The 27,103-nt window shown below is 37.3% G+C and overlaps 1 protein-coding gene and 1 non-coding gene across 9 annotated transcripts in view; both read right to left on the reverse strand.

Annotated features, from left to right (window-relative positions):
• Positions 1-27,103, reverse strand: part of Cacnb2 (calcium voltage-gated channel auxiliary subunit beta 2) — a 351,637-nt gene that overhangs the window by 99,605 nt on the left and 224,929 nt on the right. For 6 of the 8 annotated variants that reach the window (XM_027928530.2, XM_027928532.2, XM_027928529.2 and 3 more), the window contains exon 3: positions 17,403-17,522. In XM_027928530.2, the coding sequence (XP_027784331.1) occupies positions 17,403-17,522 (120 nt within the window). Of the gene's footprint in view, positions 1-17,402; positions 17,523-18,372; positions 18,442-27,103 lie in introns of those variants that run through there. The other 2 variants (XM_027928537.2, XM_027928533.2) reach the window with 1 other exon arrangement.
• Positions 10,392-10,466, reverse strand: Trnav-cac (transfer RNA valine (anticodon CAC)). The gene has a single exon. It is a non-coding gene; the product is annotated as a tRNA-Val (tRNA).

A 27,103-nucleotide genomic window follows, 5' to 3' on the forward strand; every position in this document is an offset into this window, starting at 1 on the left:
AAATACAAACTAAATTTTATTCTTTGAAAATATCAAATACTTAAATATGTAATGAGTTTTACTGAGTAAAAATATTGAGATAAGACTGAAGATTTAATTATAGATCCTGCAGAGATTAATAAGACAGTGGGAATATACATTTATGCCTAAAAAAATCTGAAAATATAGATGAAATAGAAAAATAACTAAAAGCTGTCCTACCCAAATTGACATTAAAAGTGAAAACCCTTAAGATTTCTATAGTAATTCAAGAGTTTGGATCAATATTTGGATCTTTGTACCAAAAAAACAAAAATTACAGTATGTCAAAGAATTTTCCCAGTAAGTAATATTTAAAAAGGCAGAACACTGTGAAAAAAGTTATTTATCCAATTATGGAAACTTAGTTTCATGTAGTAAATCCTTTAATATAATTTACCACAATAAAAATTTTAAAGAAAAAAAATTATCCTAAAAGATGGAAAAAAACAAAATTGGGTAAAAATCAATATTGATTCAGGACTTTTGAAAAAAATCCGACCAGCTAAAAATAGAAGAACACATCCTTAACATGATTAAAGGTGTGTGTAGAGAGAGCCCACATCAAATATTACACTAAATGATAAAAAAAAAATTCTGCAAGTCTCCCTAAAATAAGAATGTCCATTATTTTCACATTGTCATGGAGGTTCCAGACATGCAGTAAGTTCAGATAAACTTGAAAAGTTAAAAGGATTAAAACTTTATTGTTTACAGTGTAAAACTGTCCTAGCTGTCTGACATAAGAATTTGCAGAAAAAATTTAAACATTTAATTAAAGTTTAGGAAGGTCAATGAATTAAAAAATTTTCAGACAAAATTAACTGTATTTCTATACATCAGCAAATAGAAAGCCGGGATGACTTGAACAGATTGTAACAATAATCAAAACAAATAAAATACATAGTAACAATTTAAGTATAAGCTTGATGCCACCCCCCCATTTTATGGGCCTTGTGGGAGAGGATATAACAAATGCTAGGCAAGTGTTGTAGTATACCAAGCTATTACCTCCCCCGCCCCCCCGGAGTTTATAAGCATGACTTTCTTTTAAAAAAAAAAATTATAAAACTTTGAAGAACCTAATTAGTGGAGAGCCAATTCACATTTACGGATAAAAATGACTCAATATGATTACAAAGCGATTTCCTTCATATTAATCTACAGACTTAAAAGCAATCCCAAACATTATATCACAGAGTAAGCTTCTTCTTTTCTTCTTCTTCTTCTTATTTTTGCCTGTTGAATTTCATATAAAATTTATGTGGAAGAGAAAGGTCCAAGAATTGTCAATTCTGTGCTAAAGAATATGGTGGGATGACACTTCAAACCGTATTATTATTTATTTTTAACATTATGGCAGTTGAGATTAGCATAGCACTGACATGGAAAAGGAGTTCTGAAATAGACCAAATCACTTGTAGAAAAGTGATTTATGACTGAGCAGGCATTTCAGACTGAGGAGAGAAAACAAGCTATTCAAAAAAAAATGGTTCAGGAACAAAGATATTCTGCATGAAATCAGATCATTACCTCACTCCATACACAAAAACTGAGTCCAAAGAAATTGAGGGATTAAACATCAAATACTTGTTAAAACTATTAAAAGTAAAGGTAGAAGATTTTTTTGTTGTTTTGTTTTGTTTTGATTGATTGATTGATTGATTGATTTTGTGGTGCTGGGGATTAAACCCAGGGCCTTAAGAATTCTTTTTGAACCCAGGGTAGCAAAGGATTTCTTAAAGCAAGATCCCCAAAGCACAAACCTGACAGAAAGGAGACATGTCTGACTTGATTAAAATGGAGAATGCTTTATAAATGTGACCAGAGTAGCTACCAATCGGTCTTTCATCAATGTAAACAACAAAAAACGAGATAAAGAATATATAAAGCCCTCTATAAATGCACTGAAAAAGACAACTTGATTAGAAACTAGTCCATAGCCACGCACAGCCATTTCACAGATAGAAACTGGAGGTCAAAATTATAGAAAAAGTGTTCAGTTTTAAGGGAGGGGATACTCAGGATTTAAATCAGGGATAGTTTTCCACTGTACTATATCCCCAGCTCTTTTTTTGTTTTGAGACTGGGCCTCACTAAATTTCTGAGGCTGGCTTCAAATTTGTGATCCTCCTGCCTTAGCCTCCCAAGTCTCTAGGATTATAGGCATGCACCACTGTGTCCTGGCAAGTGTTCAATTTCTAAAATAATTTTGGAAATCCAAATGAGACTACAAAGAGAATTGAACTTTACATTTGCTAGGTTGGAAAAACATAAAGCTGATGATAATAAGTGTTACAAGACTACAGGGAGAGAAGGAAGACTCCTACCATAATGGCTACGAGTGTAAATTGGACAACCCTTTTAAAAACTACATATAATAACCAATACAGGCACACATACATTAACACCCCACGATCCCACTGCCACTTACACATACTCTAGAGAATTTCTTGAACATGTGCACATGTACCAATGACTTCCATAGCAAGAATGTTTGCAGTGACTCAAATGTCCACTGACAGAACAAATCAATTGTGGAACATCCTATACTGGATCGTGAATGTTGGTAAAAGTAAGTTTCTTCAACACAAATGGACGTGGATTTTACCTACTTAATGTTGAGCAAAAAAGCAAGTCACAAAAGAACACCTTATTATTCTAACTGATGGTTTGAAAACACAAAAACTAAGCAATATGATGAATGGAATACAAACACATAGTACCATAAAACATAACCTATAGGAAAGGAGTGAGACACACCAAGAGCAGCATAAAGGAAACCTTCAGCAAAGGGGTTGGTCAACGGCAGGACAACCTAGGAGCCTATACAGCTATCAGCAACATGCTGTGTGTTTAATTACAGATGGAGAATAAGAGGTTTTTTTTTTTTTAATCTATTATAAATTTTCTTATGTATATAATTTATTGAAATATAATTGAAAAATAATATATATTCTATATAGCTTTATATATAATAGAAAATTAAAATGTAATTGAAAAGCTAGATGGCATCTTATTTTCCCAAAATTTTATTATAGGACAATATATTTGTGACCAACATCCACAGAAAACATTGCTAATACTTATCAGTCTTTAACGACAGCATATTTATCAGCACATAAGAGAAAAAAAAACTCTTTACAAGAGTCAACATGCCATATAATTTCATTTCTCCCCAATCTTGATTCTCATGTTACAATAGCAAACTCAACAATCCAATGGTCTATACAGGGTAGCAGACATGTTTATGTCACATGCTTAAGCCCTTTATATCACCATGTTCTCTTCACTAATTATTAAAAAGGTGACAACACTCAAACTTTGCATGGGCCACATATTCAGGATATTTATATACACACACGTGCATACATTTTACTGGAACAATGCCCAATTTATTTATAATCTCATCATATTGCAGAATAGCTCCTCAGATTCTGGGCTGCAATGGAAACTTGCCCAAAGAAGGCAATAGAGAGCTTGGGCAGCTGCCCCTCAGGAATCCTTCTTCTTCATGGTAGAGACCACCTTGGCTCCTCTATGTGGCTCCTACTATGTCCTTCTCTACCTCACACCTGGTGCACTATTATGGAGGGTGAAGTAGGCCCCACTATGCCAAACAGGACATTTTCTTAAAAGACCTCATTGTAGTAACTCTGCCAAAACCTATTAAGGTTTTTTTGTTTGTTTGTTTGTTTTTTGCTAAAGAATGCAAGGAAGCGAACCCTATCTATCACTCATGACACTGGGCATGCAGAGATCAAAGTGAATGGAATCATTTCTCTGGAGAAAACTCTGATTTTGTCATATATTCAAAGGCATTCACAATTCAGAAAAAAAGGTAAAGAATGCTGTTTTGAAAAGTTCCCAACAAGGGTGCCATATTGATATTATAATAAACATGCCCCCCCCAGGTCACATGTAGTGGTGAAAATAAGGCATAATCTTGGTCACATAAGTTATGAGATAAAGATGGCAAAATGTGATTACAGCCAAAGTTTTAGGATTCTGTCCACACATTCCCTGTGACTCAGCAGGTCATGCGATTCACTCAGTTCATAAATATTTATGAAGTCTCCAGAAAGGAAATAACTTTAAAATGTCAGCAGGACAGGTCTCGGTTCAAGTTGTGTATGTTTGGGGAGAAAAACAAATAACTCAATATGATATCATAAAGGCTGTAGGAGAAGCATCGAAGAGTTGTTTGAGGGTGGGAGGTGACAAGTGAGGTGATGGGCAGTTGGTGAGACAGAGTGACAGCCATGCCAGACCAGAGCAGATGGTTGCTGAATGGTAGGGAATCTGTCAAAGGAACCTTGAGTCTTTGGGCAGGAAAAGCTCCTTTTGCTGAAAACATTCAACATTTCATTTATTTGTTGCAACATCCAAAAAAGATGGCAGGTCTTGTTTCATCCAGGGAAACAGAATTATCCCTCTGCAACCCACATGCAGGAGAACCTCTGGACAGCTAATCAGTGTTCTAGCTATCTATCTACGTCAGATAACTAATCTAGGCAAGAATAAACAGGAATAATGTGGTGATTATATTTTATGGGAGTTAACACAAGATCAAGCAACTCAAAAGCTCACAGACGAGTAAACCAACGGAGGCACGTGGCCAGGCTAAAACACAGAAAAGATTACCTCCCACTATCGGGTATGTTTTAGTTTTAGGACATTTTAGTTGGGTTCATGTTCATGCAGAACACTGAAAAATCTTCAAACCAAACATCGAAATTGCTAATCCTTGACAACTGTTTACACTAGAACACACTTAACAGCCATAGCACGTGAAAGTATTTAGAGGACTGTATATTTGCCCAACCCTCTGCCTCTACACTAGACTAAACACTATAGCTAAAACCACAACTCTTGAGAATTTATGTGGTAATCTCCTCAAGTATCTGAAAGCAAAGGAAAACACTCCACATACTTAGGGCAATGTCCCATAGTTTTTGGGCACCAGCCACTCTCACTGGAGGAAGGCTGCATTATAAAAAGAGGTTCTTATAATTTGTATATCCTTTGGGCTGGGGGGAACCCTGAAAATATAAGCCAAGATGTATGGTTATCAGCTGACCATCTCTCTGGAGAAAACTCTGATTTGGTCATATATTCAAAGGCATCCACGATTCAGAAAAAAAGATAAAGAATACTGTTTTGAAAAGTTCTTTCAACAAGAGTGCCATATTGATATTATAATAAACATTTCTCAGCCAAGGAAAGGGCATATATATTTAGGGAAATGCAAAAATTATATCAAGGACTATGATTAGAAATATCTATTTTTATAACTCATACTGATAGTTCTTCTTGGGCCAAAGTCAGCAAGGGCAGAGGGACCTTTACCAGTATCAAGACATTTTACATACAGATGAACTTAGAGGTGAAAATTATTTTAAATTACTCAAACAGTGTTTTAAAAAATATTTATAGTTGTAGATGAGCACAATAACTTTATTTTGTTTATCTTTTTATGTGGTGCTGAGGATCAAACCCACATGCAAGGCATGGGCTCTACCACTGAGCCACAATCCCAGCCCTCAAACAACATTCTTTAAAAAAAAAAATCCTGCTTTGTATTTTGCCAAAACATTTGCCATAAATATAATATTAAAACCAAATGGTTTGAGTTTGACAAACTTAAACGCCTAGAATACTTGGAAGAGATTTAAAATATTATTTTGAGTATAAATGTGTCTATGTTTAAAAATTTTTTTAAAAACAATCTTTTCAGTTCTTTAGGTGTATTTCCTGGAACATAAATCCCTATGGAGAGAGTCAAATTCACATGAAATGTCAAATGAAATTCTGTGCTGAAGATGTACTTATAGGTGAAACTTCAATTAGTAGATGGAGATGGTGAATTTTATGTATCAACTTGATTGCACTGGGGAGTGCCCAGATTAAACAGTATTTCTGGTTATGTGTGTGAGGGTGTTTCAGATGCAATTAGCATTTAAGATGGTGGACCCAATAAAGTGGATTGTCTTCCCAAGGATGAGTAGGCATCACCCAATCTGCTGGGGTCTTGAAGAGAAGAAAAGATGGAGAAAGGAAGAATTGACATCCCTCCCCTCTACTTTTTATCCTGTCTTCCTGCTTGAGCTGACCTGGGATATCAGTTTCTTCTTTTCCTTGAACTAGAATTTATATCATTAGCTGGTTCTCTGGCCTTTTTATTCTGGCTGGAATTATACCATCAGCTTTCCTAGGTCTCCAGTTTATAGATGGCAGATCATGGGACTTCTCAATCTCCATAATCATGTGCACCACTCTCTTACAAGGATACATCTCTACATATGTCTCTATTACATCTATCTTTTTATCTCTCACTGGTTATTTCCTGAAGAACCCTAATACAAAGACTCAAGCTCCAAGAGTAGGTCTTGGTTTTCTAGCAAAAGATTAAAGCTGCAGTACACAGCCTTTAGTGTATTAAATCTAAATAAAACACTTAAGATTTGAATATACCCTTTATCAGAGAGCTGGGCACAGGTACACACCTGTAATCCCAGCAGCTAGGGAGGCTGACGCAGGAGGATCGCAAGTTCAAAGCCAGCTTCAGCAACTTAGCAAGGCTCTAAGTAACTTAGAGAGACTCTGTCTCCAGATTAAACACAAAAAAGGATAGGAATGTGGCCCAGTGATTAAGCACCCTGCATTCAATCCCTAGTCAACCCGACCCCGCAAAAAAAAAAAAAAAAAAAAAAAAAAGCCTTTATCAGATGTTTGATTATTTGGATAGGAGGGTGATGACTCCTCTGCTACCCCTGAAATTCTACCTCTGAGGTCAACCAGATGACTCCTAAACCTTAGTGACAGTTCACATTAGCTGTGTGCTGTGGCCCAGTGTAACACCCATTTCCTCGCATCTTTAAAGTGCGGAGTGAATATGATGGTATCGTACACCACTGTACGGTATTTTTTCAATGTCCTCTTAGATGAGGGACCAAGGCTTCATCATTTTGTACCCCCTAGCCTCATATACCAAAGATAGATGACCGCTATCTTTATTTAAAGGGGTTCTATACCCCACTTTCTGCATCCTTTGAGTGACTATTATGTGCTTCAGGAGACTTCAACGCACGAGAGGAAGCCAGTGGCCATATGCGCAGAGCACAAGCAAGCTACAGTATCCTGTGTGACTGTTGAGACTTCCCTGTTCCATCAGTCACGGGCAAAGATCTCCTTTAATTCTGCTGAATGCATTTGACACTGGGATCCTTGCAAAAAGACAGTGTAACTTAACACTTGTCTGTAAGGAATGCAGGGTGACTCAACTCTCAGGTAACAATTGGCCCAATAAATATTTCATTCAAGGGTGACTACAGTTCTTCTAAGGAGACAAAGTCATCATGGTTTAAAACCCAGGCAATAGGGCTAGCTAGACTGAACACTAGTCTGTCTACATTTTTGTCTCATTTATGCCCAACTCACTTCCTGTCCCATCCAGGGAGGGAAAGGCCTCAACTATTCAGGAATTGACACTTTTTTTTTTTTTAAGCAATGGGTGTTAATCTTGCAAACAAATACCAGTACAAATAACTCTTAGTAAGAAATCACTAGAATATAAATAACTTTGATAAGTTATGTGATTCATCTTCCTTTCTAAAAAAGGGTTTTTAAAAAAAGGAAAACTTTGTCACAAAATTTCTTTTAAAACCATCACGAAAGCTGTTTCCTAATCTTTCTTTCTAGCACCTTCTCATCTCTCTCCAACAGGAACATTTAAACTCATATTTGTCTGTTAAAAGTTTTAGATGGTTCCTTTCATCTTTTTTTTTTCCTTAGAAACAGACACTTAGTGAAATCTCTTTTCAAGTCATTTCGTTATAATTTCCACTTTGTCTTCTTCATCCTACTTAAGATGTGTTTTTTTCCTCTAGTATCTTGATACAACCTATTTCCTAGATATTCAATTATTTTCCCATTTTTTTACAGGAAGAATTCAATTGAAATAGTTTCAAGTACATTTTATTTATATTTCCATTTAACTAAGAATAGAGTATAATCATCCTGAAATTGCTTCCTTTAACTAAAAACTTATTACATTCAAGAAAAAAGGCAAGTGTTTTTTCTTGTGAATTCTACTGGTACTTTCTAGACTCAAGAGAAAAGAAAAAAAGTACAGGTATTATTTTTACTTTTAAAATTGTTTTGAAAATTTACTATTTTCATCTTTACAAAGGAAAAAAAAATAGTTTTCCCCCCTTTGATCCCTCCAGAGCATTAAACAAAGAGGAAAAATTTAAGACATTTATAGTTTATGTTCTTCTAAAAGGGGCTCATGGATTAGATGAATGAATGCAGGATCAAAATCTTGATTCTTGCCTGAATTCTGCTCTTAGGAGATAAGTGACCTTGGGCACAATGTTTCAATATCCATCAATTTCCTCATCTATAAAATGGGATTATTATGTTTCCTTATTTCCTGAGTAGTTTCATGGACCAAGGAGTGTATACAATGGGAAGTTAAACACTGAGACACTATATAAACACAAGTTGCTGATGGCACAGCTTAAGAGGCTCATTTAAAAAAAAAATCCATATTAAAAAACAAACAACAACAACAACAAAAATACTTTAAAGCATTATTCACAATAGCCAGAGGTAGAAGCACCCCAAATGTCCAATGACAGATGGATAAAATAAAAGTCAACATGGCCATAGAATACTTAAAAAATAAAAAATAAAAGTAAAAATCATTTTCCAAACCTTAGCAATTGACTGACAGGGTGAAGACTGCTATGCAGATACCAGGTTGGAAACTCAATCTGCCAGAGAGAAATATCTTCTGGATATTAACAATACCTTGCAAGATTTGAGACATACTGGAGTGACCACCTTTTGATCCCTCACCTGAACATTTCCATAGGCTAACAAAAGTTGTGACCATTTTGATTTCTATCAGTTTCTCATTGCTGAACTTGCCTCAGTCCTATTTATCTCCCCCCAAAGAATGCTAAACTTCACTCATCCACTTCTTGTCATGAAGAGCTCAAGTTTACCCCTTCTCAGCAGAATGTTGAGGTCTAACTGACCTGTGTATTCTGATTAGCAAATCTATTCTGCACACCTGTCCTCTCAAAAACAAAACAAAACAAAAAACAAACAACTCCCCCCCACACACCAGCCTTTTGCTCTTGTTATAACTTCATTTATGGTCTCTTGATTTACAAGATAATCAAAGAAACATGGCATGTATATTGAGCGGAATATTACAGAGTCTTAAAGAAGGAAATAAATTATCATACATGACAACATGGATGAGCCTTGAGGACATTAAGTTAAATGAATTAAGCCAGCTATAGGACAAACAATGTGTGATTGCACTTACATGAGGTATCTAATTTAGCAGTCAAGATTATAGAAACAGAAAGAGAATACTGGTTGGCCAGGGGAAATGGGGAGCTATTGTTCAGATGGGTACAAAGCTTGTTTTCTGGGATGAAATGTTCTAGGAATCTGTAGCACAGTAATGGCAGTACAGTGACCCCACTGAACTATTCACTTAAAAATGGTTTCAGAGGGTAAAAAGCAAACAACCTTGAGAAGAGTTATTTTAAGATAAATTGAGAATCAAGTGAGATTTAAAACAAAACTAAATCAGCCTTTATTGGACTCTTTCATTAGCAGTCACCTTGTTCACCTTACAGAAGTACATTGCTGGCTAGCAAAGGCTGTGTCCCCACAGAGACATTCAGATGACAGCAGGGGCATTTGTCACCCAGGTTGCCCTCTAAGCCTTCCCCACACCACCACTGAGGTCTGCCTGCTCATCATTCTTAAAGTATCTGGCTCACAGGGCTGTTGGTCTGACACTGCTCAGTCCAGTGACACACGTTTCTAGCCCTCACCATTAGACCACAAGCTTCCAGAGAGAGAAATCACATCTCAGATTGCTTCTCCCCACACTCTCACTCAACAGCACACATAGTTCATCAAATGTTAAATGAGTAGAATGAAATATCAAATTTGCCTTTTTTTTTAATTTAGCTGTTTTGGGGCAGAAACTTATTAGATCAGAGAGGTTGACTAATTTAAGTTCTGCACAGAGGTTTTTCTGTTGTTCTCTGTTCATATCTAGAAAAAGGAAGGGAAGAATCCTGTATTTATAGCTGTGTTTACAATGATACAAAGATATTCAGTTACAGCTCTTTAAGAGAGAGAAAAAAAAAGATTTGAACCACAAAGTTTATAATAATCCTTCCCCAATCCATTTATGGTTTTGAATAGCCAGAAGTCTTTATTATGTTAACATTCTTTACGAGAGTTCTTAAACAAGAGTGCAATTTTAAGTGTGGGCAAACCCTTAGTCCTCTCCAACGTCCATTAATAAAAACCATCAATGTATCTTTAGGTGTGTGTGGGGGGGGTAGGCTGGGGATTGAACCCAGGGCCTTGTGCATGTGAGGCAAGCACTCTACCAACTGAGCTATATCCCCCAGCCCACCATCAATGTATCTTACGAGACTGTTGGGTTCAAATATCAGGTTCTTTTTAAAATGTGTGATTCTCATCCACAGGTAGATTGCCAAGATAAATATAATCCTACAGAAATCAAGAGCAATGTATAATTTTATTCCAGAAATATTCAGGTGTTAGAAAACAGCCTATGAGAAGAAGAAGAAGGAAGCAGTATCAATCTTCTCCAGACAACTAAGGGGTCTCTTCTGCGGTGACAGAGAAGTATAGCAACATCTTTACTGTCAAGGGGCTCAGAGTCACAGTTCAGGAGGCAGAATGCATGCCTTGGTCGTGGGGACAGATGGGGGTACAATCCGACCTGTCACAATGAGCTACCAGGAGACCAACTGAGAGTGTCAACCTCAGTGACACCCTGCTCAGGTCTGCAGCTGCTGGACATTACAAGTCTGTCTTACAGCACTTACCAAAAAAAAATCAGAAATAAATAATGCTAACAGGCTAGAAGCCATATAAAACAGCAGAGGAAGACTACACTTAATTCAAAGGAAACCAAGACTTGAGTTTCAAAACTTGTAATACGGACTCCCCATTTGACATGGAACCCCTTAACAGCAGGAATCGTGCATTCCAGTCTCCTGTGCCCATTATAAGAGGACCAGGGCAGGAGGAGAAGGTTCTAAGACCCCTGTATTTAATAGGTACTTAACATGTTCATTCAGTTACTACTGCAATCCTGAGAAGCAGGACGTACTGGCATTTCACAAATGGCAAAACTGAGCTCACCACATAATTTCTCAAGAGGTCAAACTGCCAGTCCATGGCAGAGAGGGAATGTTTCACTGAGTGGATAGTTCACTGAGTAAATATTCCCTATCTGATCCTTCACAGGAAAAAAAAATTGCTAATTTCTGGACCAAGGCTTCAGACATGGGAGGAGGAAGGTAACACCAAAAGAAAGAGGAAACAGAAAGGGTTGGAGGGAAAAGATAAGGAGCTCCATTTTTTAAACCTATGGCAGAAGTGATAATAGATGCCCAAAAGACGAAGACCTGAGATGCTAACACTAGGGAGAGAAGTCAGAACCAAAGGTGCGGGTTTATAATGACGGCTGGAACCTTGAGAGGAGGAGACGGTAAAGGAGAAGATGGTGGTGGTTTTGAACTCACTTTGGAGGTAAAAATCTATGTTCAAAGGAAAACTAACCCAGAGATTTCACCCTAAAACATGAATGGGAAAGAGGGCTGTGGGCTAAATCCCAGAAGGAACACCCAGATTACAAGCAGCTGGGCACCCCTTTGCCTCCTGAGAAACCCCTGGATCCCCTAGTACTCTGCAGAGCTCGACGTGAACACCAATAGCATGCCTAAGGCCATGAACACCAGAAGGCCAAGCCCTGAGCATCTGGATAGATGGACTTCCACATTTCAGCAGAGGGGACTAAAAGATGATGCTCAAGACATTGAAAAGGAACAAGAGTGGCAGCAGAAGTAGGTTTTGTGTTGTAGCCAGTGCCTGTAAAACCACACTTACTGGAGAAGGAAGACAAGGTTGTGCCTCGCAGAGAAGTCAAGGAAAGCTTAATGAAAGGTCAATGGACTTAGTGATTAGAGAGTCACGAGAGAACATCAGTCAAGAGACAGAGACAGAAATCAGGCTCAAGGGGTTAAAGGATGAGTGGGGGAGGACTGAAAGAAACTGGGACAAGGTGGAGAAAGTCTGGGTGACGAGGTAAGCAGAAGGAGAGATGAAACAGGATGGTGTGGAGACGTTTCTTCTTCCAAAGAGCTAAGGAAGAAAGAGAGATGGGTGTGGCAGACTGTTTGCAGAGAATAGCTCCACCATACCCCTTTGACTACACAGCCTTGTCGTTTCCCATCTGCCCTAGCTCCAAGCTTTGCCTTGTGACTTGCTTTGGCCAAATGACACACAAGGAGACTTGATATCACCCATTGATTTTTGTTCTCTTTTAGGGCCACCCTGAGCCCACAGGTGAACAAGCCCCACCCAGTCTGTTGGAAGATAAAAGATCTCAAAGAGAAGAGCACAACTCCCTGAAGATGACAGCCACCAACCCTCAGACACATGTGACAAGCCATCTCAGGTCACCTAGTCATAGCTCACCTATCAGCTAGCCAACGTTGCCCGGGAAAGAACTATAGTCAGCTTTCAGCCACCAAGCGAACACTGGTTTGTTCTACAGGAAAAATGAGAGAATTTTTCTAAGAAAATGAATGAGAACGGTGATAGTAAAAGGATCAATAATCATACTGCCCAACAGCATTTCAAAATTCCACAAAGACAGAGCTTCGCTTTTTAAAAAAAAATTTCCTTCAAATAGTTTACAATGGGCAGTAATTGGGCATTGAATGTTATTGTTGTCTATTATTATCAACTCACACTGGAGGGGACTGGAACAAAGGCAGCCTTTGGAACTGGACTGTACCTACCCAGCCATAAGCATGAATGAACCGAGAAGCCTAATCAGGCCTTGAGGGCTTCCCTACATTTTTAATTTCCTGTAAGAAAGTTCAGTCTAAGCTAATGTATATTTGAGCAATAAACAGATACACGCTGCTGAAAATCAGCAAGTATTTTTTTGTAACATATTTCGCCCTTAGAAATTAGACATTTTGATAAAAATTTAAATTCAGTAGATGGGCGAGAAGATCAGTTGGGGAAAAACTCAGAACCAAAAGGGAGAAAGAAGATTACAAAGAACACTCTCATCAAACATGTGACCAACCAGAGAACCAGAAAAAGAGGAAAATACAGGGGAAGAGATTATCATAGAAAGATGGATTTCTAGAACCAAAGTGACTGGCCCTTCACAACCAAGAGACACCAAGCGCGAGAAGCAAAGAGCCGCACGGAGACACATCCTACGAAAACATCAAAATACCCAAGAAAGAACAGTTCTCGAAATATTAGAATTACAAAAAACCTAAATGGTACTCAAAGTCAGAAGAGCAATCGTAACACCAGAGCTGGAAGGCAGAAGACCACAAAGAGACATCTTAACCAAACTGATAGGAAACACTTTTTTCCCCTGAATAATATACCCAAACTATTAATTGAGGATAGAATAAAGATATTTCTAGGTGTGGTAAGATCTCAAAAAAGTTAACTTTTTTTTCTGGAAGGTTCCATGCTTTCTTGCTGCCAAGCTTTTACTGTTCTCTCGGTGCGTTCCATCCCGATGGCCTAGCTCTACTCCACACCTCCTGCTTTCTACTTCAGGAGCTGACCTTCACATATCCATCCTGTAAAGTCTGATTTTAAGCCATGAGCTCCGCCAGGAAGGATGTCCTGTTCCAGTGAGCGAGGTACAGTCCTTTCTTCTGGATGCTCACTGACCTCTCTAACCCCACAAAGAACTTTGACTTTGCTGTTTATGAACCATGACTTTTCTCCCTAAATAACAGAAGCTTCCTGCTGGCTTAAGACCTGTCCATTTCTCCTCTGTGGCTCTGGTCTGACGGTCCCTCTTACACACCAACTGTGCCCACAATGTCTATGAAATCCATTATGTCCTATCACCCTCTATGTATGAAACACCTATGAAAATATTTTATAGGTGTTCTATAAAACTTTCTAAGTTTTTATAGGAGTCCTGTATATAGGATGATGGACACCATGGATTACTGTAGTAGACATTCAATGACAATAACAATGACTCAGAATTTATTGTTGATCGATTCTCCTATAAAATATCACATTGAACCTATTATATTTCTTCTCCAGTCCTTACCACATCCATATTTGCCAACTCAGTCTCTGCATATAGGGGAGAAAGGATGATTTTTTGAGAAAGGAATAAAGAAAAAATTGGTCTTTAAATTAAAAAGAAGAAAATCATATGACCCAGCAATTTTGCTCTTAGGTGTATATATATGCAAAATGAAAACATATGCCCATGAAAAACTTGAAAAAAAAATGTTCATAACTGCATTAGTCATAGAACCTAGAAAGTAGAAAAGCCCGGGTGTCTTCCAATTGATAAATGTTTAAGTAAAATTTGGAAAATATGCTCAATAGAGTATAACTTGGCAATAAAAATAATGAAGGATAATACATGCTGTAGTATGAACATTAAAACAGTATATAAGTGAAAGCAGCCCGTCCCAACCACTCTAACATGAGTCATTTTATATGCAATATTCAAAATAGAACAATCAAGAGACAAAGTTGAATAGTAGTTTCCTAGGGCTAAGGGGATTTGGAAATGATGGGGAGTTAGTTACTGCTAGTGGGCATTTCTATATCAATTCCTAAATCAATTTGAGAAAATTTTCATTGTCTCCCCGAAGAATATTTCAACTCTGAATATTCTAGAAACCACTGACTCATATATACTTTAAATGAGGGAGTTATAGCTCAACAAATTTGCTTTTAAAGAAAGGCTCAATGAGAAAATAAATTCATATATTACTAATCTTTAAAGCAATATCAAAGACCATCAACTTAAACAAGGCAGGGTTTGCAAAGTACGCCAAACCTGGACAAGATCAAAACAGATATTTGGGATCAGAAAATACCAACTTAAAAAAAAAAAAAGTCATGTCAGTTGATATTTACTTGCCTTAAAATTAAACATAAAATCTGTTCCCCATAGAGTTTAGGAGAAGCCATAACAAAGCATAGTGAGGAGTACATGGTTTTATTAGCAGCATAGAGTGCCTCCTTATGTAACCTTTTTTAGGTCACTTAATTTCAAAAGGCAGTGTCTCTACTTGCCAATTACCTTACCTCAGAACAGTACTATTAAGGCAATTAATGGGTAATGGAGTTCATCTTTATTTAGGACCAGGATCTGGAAGCATAGCTGAGGTCTATTCCTTTGCATCTACTTATTACATGTCATTTGTAGGACGAGTGAAAACACCAACTTACAAAGTCTTTCTGTCTGAGGGACTATTACATAATAGATGGAGAAAACATTTGATTCTTCCAGAATGAAAGAATTCATATTTTTTAAACTTTAAAAAAGGTCCCACAAAGGTTATTTTAAAAAAATAACCTAAGGAAGAACTTGACATGTACAGTTTCTCGTTTCCATTTTTTTCCTCAAGGATATTAGAAGAAGTCAGACCTACAAAACCATGATTTTAACGTAAACTTACTTCCTAGTTCTTTTTTAGTCTTTCAGAACACATTTATGTACTCTCCCTGGAATAAATAATTTGAATACAACAAAGGTTTAAGACGCTGACCCCTTTTTAAAGAAAAATTCATGTAAATAAACTATTTTCATTCAATATAAGAAATGGCCCTTCAATTATTGTGTCCGTGTTTGATTTCTCTTTTTCTTCTGTTTTCTACATCATGTGCAACTGTAAACTTTTTAGACAGTAATGATAAGCCATATGGACCTGGTTTTTCTTAAGATCAACATTTTGATCCAGTTAGGTTGAAAGATTTAAAAGTTCTCTGCAGCTGTGTCACTTAATTCATAACTTAAGATTTTACAGCCATCTACAAAAGTCCCCCAATCAGATAAAGATTTTGAAAACCAACTTCATACTACATTGGGATATATGATGACGTGATATGAATCTGAGAAAATGGTATGTGAAAATTTCACGAATAAATTAGCTGCAAATAGAACAATCTTATTTCTGGAATACAAACTGTTATTTCTTTTCCTTGACTTCCTGACACTCAGGTGCAGAATATAGAATGTCGAATATGAATTCTCAGTCGTGGCATATTAACTACCAGAAAACCTGCAGCAATTAACTTTACCAAACATTCATTATTTAACTATTATCTAATTTCAACTGCACAGCATTTCAAATGGCCGATTTTGGCAGAGCAGATTCGTTGATGGCAACTGAGCTGGCTACTCCTTGCTCCACCAGCTCCCAGGGTCACAAAGCCCTCCTGGCTCCTCATGCATATGAGCTGTCTCACATTCACTGCCAGCTTAGGTGAGAACTTTGTCATGATATACAGAAATACTGCTTTTAAGAAGTCAAGGTCTCCTGGCGGCTCCTTAGTATACTACTATGGCAGCTGAGCAAGAGGTCATGAATATTACATAAGGACTGCCCATGCATTCAAACCAAATCTCCAAGCCACGATTCCCATAGCAACACACACTGGTTCTACTCATCTGAGAGAAGAAGTGGTGAGAACAAGTGCTGTAATGCTACCCTGATTTTTCCAGCACGATCAACACAATACTTCCTCTTTTTCAAAACCAGTCATTTTTTGCAAAAGAAAACCAACTGGTTTACAATACGTTCACTCAGATACCAAGGGTCAAACAAACATGCCTTAAACATGGACAATAGCTACTGTTCAAACAACTCTATGGGAAAAAAGAATCCAAATCACAATTTCATAGTGAAATAAAATTCAGACTGGAATAAATTCTATATTTCATCTGATTTCCAGTTTCCCTCCTTTATAGGCATAGAGTAGTATAATGGAATGAAGAAGAGTGTGGGATCCCTCAAGGGGAGGATCTTCTGTAACCAATGACACCTTTTGCTTCATTTTTCAAAAGCAAAATATAATGCATTTTTAAAAATATGTCATTATAAAACGCAGAGTGAAATTTCAGGGAAAGATTGCTCAAGACCAAGAAAATAAATATTAGCTTAAAGAATGTTCCCCCCCACCCCAACATAGATATGGGCTGGGAAAATGAAGTAAAATATTTGGATGTTAGATACCATTTTCCCTCTTGGTATATTTAGAGATCCTTTTGTGTGTGTGTAAATAAACCACCCACTGATAGAAACAGGTTGCTCAGATTATAGAACAAAAGTGAAGACCAGTCTTACATATCAAACTTCCTTCTATCAAAGGGAAAAAAAACGCTCCATTAATTTTATCCTTTTAAAATCAGACAATGTAATACTCTTTAAAGAGAAATTTCCACAGGTGGTTCATCACAGGCACAGCCCAACTTGCAAAGAAAGGCCTTGGCAAGGAAGAAATGGTTTTACCTTTGCTTTTTCCAACTGTGCCTGGGCCTGTCGTTCAGCTTCTCTGCGCACTGCCTCCCGGTCCTCCTCCAGAGACACATCTGAATCGGATGGACGGCTGGTGTAGGAGTCTGCCGAACCCTGGAGAGGAAAATGTATATATTAAAATAGATTCAAGGCATGATGTTTGCATTGGGAAAGTCTCACTGACGTGGCGGTTTGCTTCCTCGATTGTGCTATAAATTCCTGAAAAGATGAAAAAATAATCCATTTTACAGCAACCCAATCTGGAAAAACATACTTTGCAATGCAGACCCTTCACTAGGTTACTTGTGTCCACCAAGTTACCATTCCTTCCCAAGCCTCATATTCCAAAAACTATTCTGGAAACCAAAACAAGTTCCTTTATAATAAAACCAGCTGGGTGGTGCAGTGCAGAGCTGAAGGGCACTGATGGGTTTCAAGGATAGCTTCAAGAACAATCTACATGCTAAAGCAAGTATGCACTTTTGTAGAAAGACATTAAGCCTAACCAAAAATTAAAATAAATAAATAAATAAAAGTCTAATGAGTTATGAATTTGAACTCACCCCCCCCCCCCAAAAAAAAAAAGGTCACTGCCAGGATGTGACTCCCATTATAATCTTAAGAATCATTTTATACCTTTTAATACACCTGCTACCTTCTCCGGCAAAACTGTAATAAGACACTAGCAGCTACTTTCCCTCTTTCAGGAACATATTTTAAAACACCTTTACAGAGATATTTAATAAGAGCTGTCTACAGAAAACACCTGCCTGGAATATCTCCTCTGGCAATAAATCACAACGTAGGAAAAGGAGCTCAAAAAATGATAGGAATCTCCCTAGCTCCCTCTCTTGCAGTCTTGAGCATATTAACTAAATCCAACCACCCTCTCTGCCTGCACTCACTGCAATACAGAAAAGCCAAGAAAACAACGTCTCCCCCAAAGGAAAGCCCTTGAGCTTACACAGATATCAGAATTCTTCAGCCTTCCTCCCTTGGCTCTTTTCAGAAGCCTGATCCAGGTGGCCTTCATTAGCCAGACAGCGCCTTTAACGTCCGCAGCTGCAGCCCGGGGCACAGATTCTCAGTGCACGCTGAGCCCGGGAGAATCCCAGCTCCCTTCCTATCCATGCTCTAGGCAGCCCCTCTGCTCCGTCCCCTTCTGCCAGGGTTTTCACTCCCTGTCCCAGAAGACTCCCATCCAAGGAGATTCTTATTTTTCCCCTTCCAAGAGTATCAGCACACACTCGAATTCTTTATATGTCTTTTAAAAATAAAAAAAACCCTTCAAGTGCAAAGCCCGGCATAATCAACTCGGTTCTAAACTTAATGCATCTTATTACCCTAAATATTCTCTTCCCTGCTCCCCTGGTCCCCTTCTCTTGGATTGTTGAAGGAAATTAGTTGTAAGAGGACCTTTAAAAAAAAAAAAAAAAAACACCTAGTGCAAAAAAACGTGTGCAGTGACATTTGCAAGTGCAAAGTTCAAGCCTTATCTTTAGAGATCTGGAGGGGAGGGAGGGGGAGGGAGGAGGACGTACTACCCGCACTGGGCATGCTCCATATGTAGCCTTTTTACGCAGATGCTCACATCACACTGTTAGTCTATGTTAAATTGCCATTTTACATCCAAAGTGTAAACAGCTGGAAAGGTCTCTTTGCTTCTATAGTAACGGGCACATGGTATGTTTGTCAGGTTTCTGTTTCAGATGAAACCTTCTCTCAACGACAAAGCATGTAATCTTTTTATTTAATAATCCCTCTCCATGACCTGCTACAGAAAGGATGTCTATGTCATAAAGGCAATTCACAGATAATAAATATTATATACAGTACTGGATGGCAAAAATCAAACAGTGCTCATCACTCATAATATAATACAGCTCCTTATTGCTTGCGACTTTTCAAATAAGATGTAAGACAGAGATTTGACCCTTTAATTAGGACATGGAAGTAATCACAGCCCTATACAGCAATGAGTTTAACTGAGCTCAGAATGACTTTGAATTGCTTCTCCAACGGAGAAAATGCCATTTGAAATAAGCCACCAGAATAAATAACTGTGAATTGTTACAATACATATATGAAGAAATTGCAAAGATAGGTTGCTTTATTAGCTTGTGTTAAGATTCACAGAATACAGTAATGGAGTCCAAACTCTTCTTGTAGATAAGGTGACTGGGGCTCAGAGGAAGGATGTTAAGGTTATGAGTAGCTTGTACAAATGGACTTTTATTTTTAAGGATCAACTATGAAGAAATGCACACTTCTGGGTTTCTTAAACATAAAAACTGAAAACCAAATTGCACTTATTTGAGTGCAGTGGGACTTCTGTAAAGTCCCTCCCTCCCTCCTTCCTTTGGTTTCTAGGCTAATACCAATCTTACTGCTTTAAATTTTTTAAATTAAAAATAATAATAATAATAATAATAGAATAGGAGATTTGGAATAAAAGTTAAAGAACAACTATACCTCAATTTAACATCATGATGTAAATAAACAGATAATTTATATTGTTATGAAGTGAATGAAAAATGCCTGGAGAATAGAAATGCATTTTAATTTTTGTTCAAGCAAATTACGAGGGACAAATGAGTCTTGTAACACACACATATATATACAGTAGGGGATTCCTAATCTTCCCAGGGAACTTCCTAAACTAGAAAATGACCAAGAAGCACACTTTTTGCCCATAGCCCTGTTGTCACCCATTTTGGCATTTTTGGAACCCTAATCACCTGGGTGACAGTTCAGGCCACATTTCAATGAAAATACAAATTTTCTATCATTAAAGAACCTCAAAATAGCTGGACATGGTGGTGCACGCTTATAATCCCAGTGGCTCATAAGCTAAGACAGGAGGAGCACAAGTTCAAAGCCAGCCTCAGCAATTTAGCAAGAGGCCATAAGCAGTTTAGTGAGATCCTATCTCAAAATTAAAAATTAAAAAAAAAACAAAACTCAAAATAACATATGAAGTACATAATAAAAACATATACTTTTTTATCATCTCAATTGCTGTTAAACAGAATAAGATTTTAAAAGTCCTTTGCTCATAATCAGATGTCACTTTGGAATTACACAATCATTTTGAGACCTGTTTCCAGTTTTAAATAATTAAGCAGTTTTTTAAAAAATCTCTTCATTGACCCTTGGCAATGACCTTTTGAATATTTGCAGCAACCTTTGACTATTTTATAAGATGTCACTATGAACTGAACTGATCTTTAATTTTGTTTTTTTGTTTTGTTTTGTTTTTTGGTGGTGGTGGGGATTGAACCCAGGGTCTTATGCATATGAGGCAAACACTCTACCAACCGAGCTATAACCCCAGTCCTGATCTTTAGCCTATTGAAAGAACCAGATTACTTTTATTCCTTCCATCTGATATAGTATAGACTTTCAAAATATTTTTCATTATAGAAGTTAAATGTACTTTTAAAAGAGACAAAAAGAACCATCACCTCAAATTCTGTACCCAGACATAAACACTGTTAAAGAGTAGCATATTTTTGTGTCTGGAGTTGTCTCAAAGTCACCTCCTAACATAGGCATTACAATTGATCTCCTTCCTTCTGGGAGTATGGATTTGTATGGTTAGAAGTGATAGAGCTACTTAAGCCTTTGGTACCATTTGGACTTTCTGGGTCATGGTGCCTCAAGTAGTCCTGACAGGAACAGTTGGCAGCCATTTCCATAGCTCTCAAACAGGGTCATTACAAGATGTACCCTGGGTCTCTGCAGTTCCTATAATGTGACCCTTCTTCGGAAGGTTCTGTCCTTCCCTCTTCCTTTCACCTACCCACATTTGCTTGTCTCCGTCTCAGTATTCACATTGCTAATTGTACAGTTCCAACTTGCAGTTTGAGTCTAAGGTCTAACCCCACACTCCATCCTAGGATCTTCTACTTTGATGCTTAGAACTTTCACTCTAAGAGAGGAAAACAGTTTAATCAGATTAACTTACTCTTTTATCAACTTTTCACTTTCTCTTTCCACTTCAATGTCAAATATTTGCACAATACAGCCTCACCCTTTTCCTTTAACACCTTTGTTTGTATGTGTAAAGTTTGCTTTTTGGATGTTGTACTCTCCTGTTTCACAGTCATATATATTTCCAGTACCAGTTTTTTGTGAGTGTTCTTGTTTTTTTCTCTTTTAAAGTCAAAAGGATAAGAGTTGTAAGCCTACTTAAAAGTGGCATCTTGGATCCCAAATTATGTCATCTATTTCTGTAGAAATTCTTCATGTGAAATCTAAAGCGACATTCTTGAGCAAAATCAGTTTCTCATAGTACCCCAAGGACACCCTGATTCTTGACAAGGCTTTATCCTCTTCAGACTCAAACCTCATGCACAGAACTGTGCCAACCCCAATGGCAAAGTGACTCCAGCTGTTTCCCTTCAACCTGCCATTAACAGAAATGACATTCCATTGCCACATGGGCCAGACCCCCATTTTTTAGAATACAGCAAAACAGACAAGGACCAAAGGGAAAGAATTCTATTGTCGACTGTCTGATGGTGGGGTGATAATTCTTTTATTTCTCATTATCATCTCTCTTACCGTTTGGAAGAATTAACTTTTGTTCTGGAAAGCAATCTAGATTGCTTCAGAAATCTTAACTGTTATTTCTTAATAACTCATTCATGGATAATGAGAGATTTCAACTTTTTTTAAAATAAAAAGATTTATTTAAATTTAAAGGTCATAGGAACTTATTAAGTAAAATACAGAAGAATGCAGAACAGTATGTTCTTGTTGACCTCATTTTTGTAAAATATAAACTTGGCAAGATATGAGCTGCTTTGGGACCCTCAAAATTCAGTATCCAGGATCAGATAATGATATTCTTATTATGATAGGTGCTCAAGAATTATTATCTTTTGTAGTTATTTCAATAGTAACAGAGAGACCCCTTTAGGATTCACAGAGAGGAAAGAACTTTGTTGAGGAGAAGCCTAAGGAGGGGGGAAAATGAGAAAGAGAATGAGAACATACGGATATCACATAACTATTGTCCTAATGAATGACTTAACAGTAAAATTTAAAATAATTTTATCATAAAAAATTTCCAGAGGGCCTGGAGTTGTGGCTCAGTGGTAGAGTGCTCACCTAGCATGCACAAGGCACTGGGTTCGATCCTCAGCACCACATAAATGTAAAATAAAGGCATTGTGTCCACCTAAAACTTAAAAATAAATATTTAAAAAAAATTTCAAGGGGCTGGGGTTGTGGCTCAGTGGTAGAGTGCTCGCCTAGCATGCACGAGGCATTGGGTTCGATCCTCCGCACCATATAAATGTAAAATAAAGATACTGTGTTCACCTAAAACTAAAAAAATAAATATTTAAAAAGTTTCAAACACATATCAAATTAGGACAGAAAAATATAATTAACCCTCATGTCTCCATGATGTAACTTCAATAATTATCAACTGTGGTCAATTCATCTTAATTCATTTCCATCCACATCTACTATTTTCTCCCAACCCTAGATTATTTATAAGCAAGTCAAAGGTATCATTTCATTTCTAAAATGTTCATTATAGATCTTTAAGAGCTAAGGGATTCTCTTAAATCATAACCATAGTACATTAACATACCTAAAATTAGTAATAATAACAAAATATTAAAACCAACAAGGCAGTATTAAAATTTCCCCAATTCTGCAACAATTTTAATTCAAAAGTTTGGTTAAATCAGGATCAAAATAAAGTCTATGCAAGGCCTTTGTGTGATCTGAGTCTCATTTAACCTTTCGGTTTGAGAGATCTCAACTTTAAAAACTCAAATTATATAATGCATTGCAATTAAGCACATTTTCATAAATACTGTGTACTTTAGTTTGCAAATATCATAAAATTACTCTTCAATTCATACAATGAGGTGCTGTGATTGACTATCATTTGGCTTGATGTCAACATAGTTACCAAGGTGACAATGAAGAATCTTTGCAAGATCATCTCTGAGGGTTTTATGATTATGTAAAAGCTATCATGTTAGTTTCAATTTTGTCAACAGAATAAGAAAAATTCCAAACTTTGTGAAGCTATAGTATGTCATGATGGAGATAAAATTTTGTAATAAAAAAAGCCACAACAGAAAAAGCCACAAGCATTTATTGAGTATTACTGCTTTGAAACTCTAAGTGCCCCAACTGTAAGCTAAATGCTAGGAATGTGGCTATGAAATAGAAACTTCCTTTCTACCACTGAGCTTGATATTCTAGCAAAGATGTTTTACTTTTTTTTCAAGTTAGCAGGAAAAATGAAGGAAAAATGAAAATAAAGACTGAGATGATAGAATGATGAAAGAAGGGGACAGTGTTTTAGTTAGGGTGCTGAGATGATAGTCTGAGATGACACTAAGTTAAAACCCAAAGAATAAAAGAAAATACTTTGCCCTGAACTGTGTTAAGCAAAGAGATGTCCAGGTAGAGGGAACAGCATGTGATAAAGCCCTAAGGACCAGACATATGTAGCATGTTCAATGAATTGCATAGAGGCCAGAGTGCGATGTGCTATCCTTTAAGAAAGATTTGTTTAAGCTTTCTCTCCTCTCACCCACCCCACATGGATACACACAGAAGCCTGCACTATGTATAGGAGACTTCTGCATTTACACAGCATCATTTCAGATGGATCTTGTACATGTATGATTCTTTTAATTAGGAGTGGGCACTGAAATTGCTGTTGGTAAAGTCCACATTATTGGGAACACCATGTTTTATGAGACGAACAGAGTTCTTGGGTTTTCTTCTTTCTCAATCTAGTCCTATCTCTTAGAGGTAAGGAGGGTGTGTTTGAGATGGTTCTACATCGTGTTATTACAACAGCCAACTTGCCCTTGGTAGGTGAATGATAATAATTGTGTCAGGAACTGTGCTGATTCACAAGTATTACCTAATTTAATCTCTAACTCCATTTTACTGATACGAAAACTGAGGCATAGAGGTTAAGTTACCTGAGAAAGTTACACAGCTAGTAACCAAAGGAACTTGAAGTTAACTTCTAGCAGTCTGAATTCAAGCCCATGTGTATATCAGCTCATAAAAATAAAAGCCGGAACAAGCCTCTACATACAACTGATGTTTCTGTTATTCAGAAACCTTTTTTTTTTTCCTGTGTGCCAGTCACATTATAGCCATTTCTAATGGCCATAAAGATCATGATGAGTTTCAAATTATTCCCTCTAGCTTTCTTAAGCTGGGTGCCCCGGTAAGCACCTTTCTCTCTCTCTCATGCATCAACACATACAGTTTCATAGATTTTTAAATTTTATCTTTCCAAAAGGCACAACAAAGGTACAATGAGGATCTCATGAAAGTGATAATTTCACATTCACTAATGTAGCGCTATCTTGCAGACTTGGCTGCTTGCTGCAAGTATCTGGGCTGCTCAGAGCATCTCAAAATGATGATACATTCTTTTCCTTACTTATATGCAATGGAAACAGTAGAATAGATAGATAAGTAGAATAGCAGAACAGTCCAAGTCAATTTTTCCTTTCTTTTTTTCCCTGGAAATGAAAATAACTTTGGCAAGCTGGCCTTCTGTAGCCTCCAAGGCTGCTAACCCCTGGTGAGAATCTGGGGGTCTCCTGAGTCACTTTTCACAGTTCAGTAGGAACACTGCTAGTTTTCATCCTTGAAGCTGAAGTTAATTGAACAGTACCAATGATTGGTCTCAAGCACAGAGATGTGACTAACTTGCATATTATTAAGAGTAACATACCAAAGCACTGTTATTGCTTTGTTATTCCTTCAGATACCAGCAAAATGTCTGTCTATACAGGAGCCTCTGCCCAATATTTGATATGGTCAAAACCAACCATTTTTAAAAAGTTAAAATTATATGGTCACTTTTTATATTATTTTGAATTCTGGATTTCTGGCATAGAATAATTTCTATTCAATCGCATTAACACATATTGGGTGGGGCTGGGGCTGTAGCTCAGTGGCAGAGCGCTTGCCTAATCTGTGTGAGGCACTGGCTTCCATCCTTAGCACCACATAAAAGTAAATAAAATAAAGACATTCTATCCATCTACAACTACAAAAGAATTTTTTTTAAATATTGGGTGTATTTGTATATAAGGAAGACTTTTAGGACTTTGATTATATATATATATATATATATATATATATATATATATATATATATATAGTAACCAAAGGTGATAGACAAGAATTTTTTTGCTAATGTAATTTCTTATGGAAAACAATCTTCCTAGTAATAAGACAGAATATATTCAGGCAACTCTTGCTGAGCTCCCCTGTCTCAATATATTGCTGAAGCAAGTTGAATGAAATGGGAATAAAGGAGTGAATGAATTGTAGGTGGGGAGTTTTGGAATAGGAGTTCCCAGTGGAACGCTGCATGGACAAATCTTGTGCCCGGCATGCACAGGCCATTATTTCTCTTCCTAAGAAGACCTTCGGTTGACTCTATTTCCTCTGCACGCTCCTGCCCATTGCTTTATTCTCCTTTGCAGAAAAAAAGACACCTAGAAAATGTTGCCTGTATTCCAGTTCTCTTCCTGTTCTCTCTTAACCCCACTCCCCTCACCCTGCAAAAGCTCATGAAGGCCATCCATACTGTAAGGCTAAAACCCAGTGATCAGGTCCCAGGGCTCTACTTTTCAACCCACCATAGCAGTTAGCATAGTTCATCGCCTCCCACCCTCGACTCCCTTTCTCGATTTGGTTTTAAGAAAGCACTCTCCCTGGGTCTTCTCTTCCTTCTCTGGCTGCTCCTTTCAAGTCTCCTTTGCTCCTTCCCGTCTCTTCTTCCACCCAACTCCTACACCCTCTTCGGGGTGCCTGCTCCCCAACCATATACAACCCCTCCTTCCTGCTCCACTCCACCCCCCGGCCTCCATGATGTTGGTTACACTAGAAATTCTCCATCCCCAGATTTCATTACATCTAACTATCACCTCCTTCAAGCCTTGCTCAAACTTTTCAGTGAGGCTTTGGGTTTGGGGATTGACTTACTCCACTTAATATGAGAGTCTTCAGTTCTATCCATTTACCAGCAAATGACATAATTTCATTTTCTTTATGGCTAAGTAATATTCCACTGTGTGTATGTACCAAATTTTCTTTATCCATGCATTGTTGAAGGTCACCTATGTTTTATTTTTTAATCTCATTTAAAACTATAGGCCCGTATTACCCATCTCATTCTGTCCTACTTACAAAAACAGTGCTTTTGCCTTCTAACATATAAATTTACTTACTATATTGACTAGTGTGTGTTTCCTTCCACTAGAATATAGCCCTTTAAGTTTCATTCACTCATATGCCTCAAGTGCCTAGAATACTGCCAGACATGGGATACATACTTATAAGCATTTGTTGAATGAATGAACAAGAGTTGAGAGGTAGTCTATTCTTCCTCACATCTCATATCTTGAAGATCTCTGGGGTTTTCCTCAGCATTTCTAAACATTTCTAAGCACTCCTAAACAGGTTTGTGTCTCTCTTCCTTCAAAACAAAACAAAACAAAACAAAAATAACATCAAACAACAGAAATCTGGCTAACCACAGTGAGTCGGCAATAAGTATTTATAAATGAATGAAAGAATAAAACAAAGACTTCAGCTTGAACATATCCCTGGTGTTATTATCATAAACTTCAGTAAATACCAAGTTCATTAGCTTTGTACAAATGTCAACTATAGGTCAGCTG

This window comes from Marmota flaviventris, chromosome 12 (assembly GCF_047511675.1).
Source record: "Marmota flaviventris isolate mMarFla1 chromosome 12, mMarFla1.hap1, whole genome shotgun sequence".
Classification (NCBI taxonomy): domain Eukaryota; kingdom Metazoa; phylum Chordata; class Mammalia; order Rodentia; family Sciuridae; genus Marmota; species Marmota flaviventris.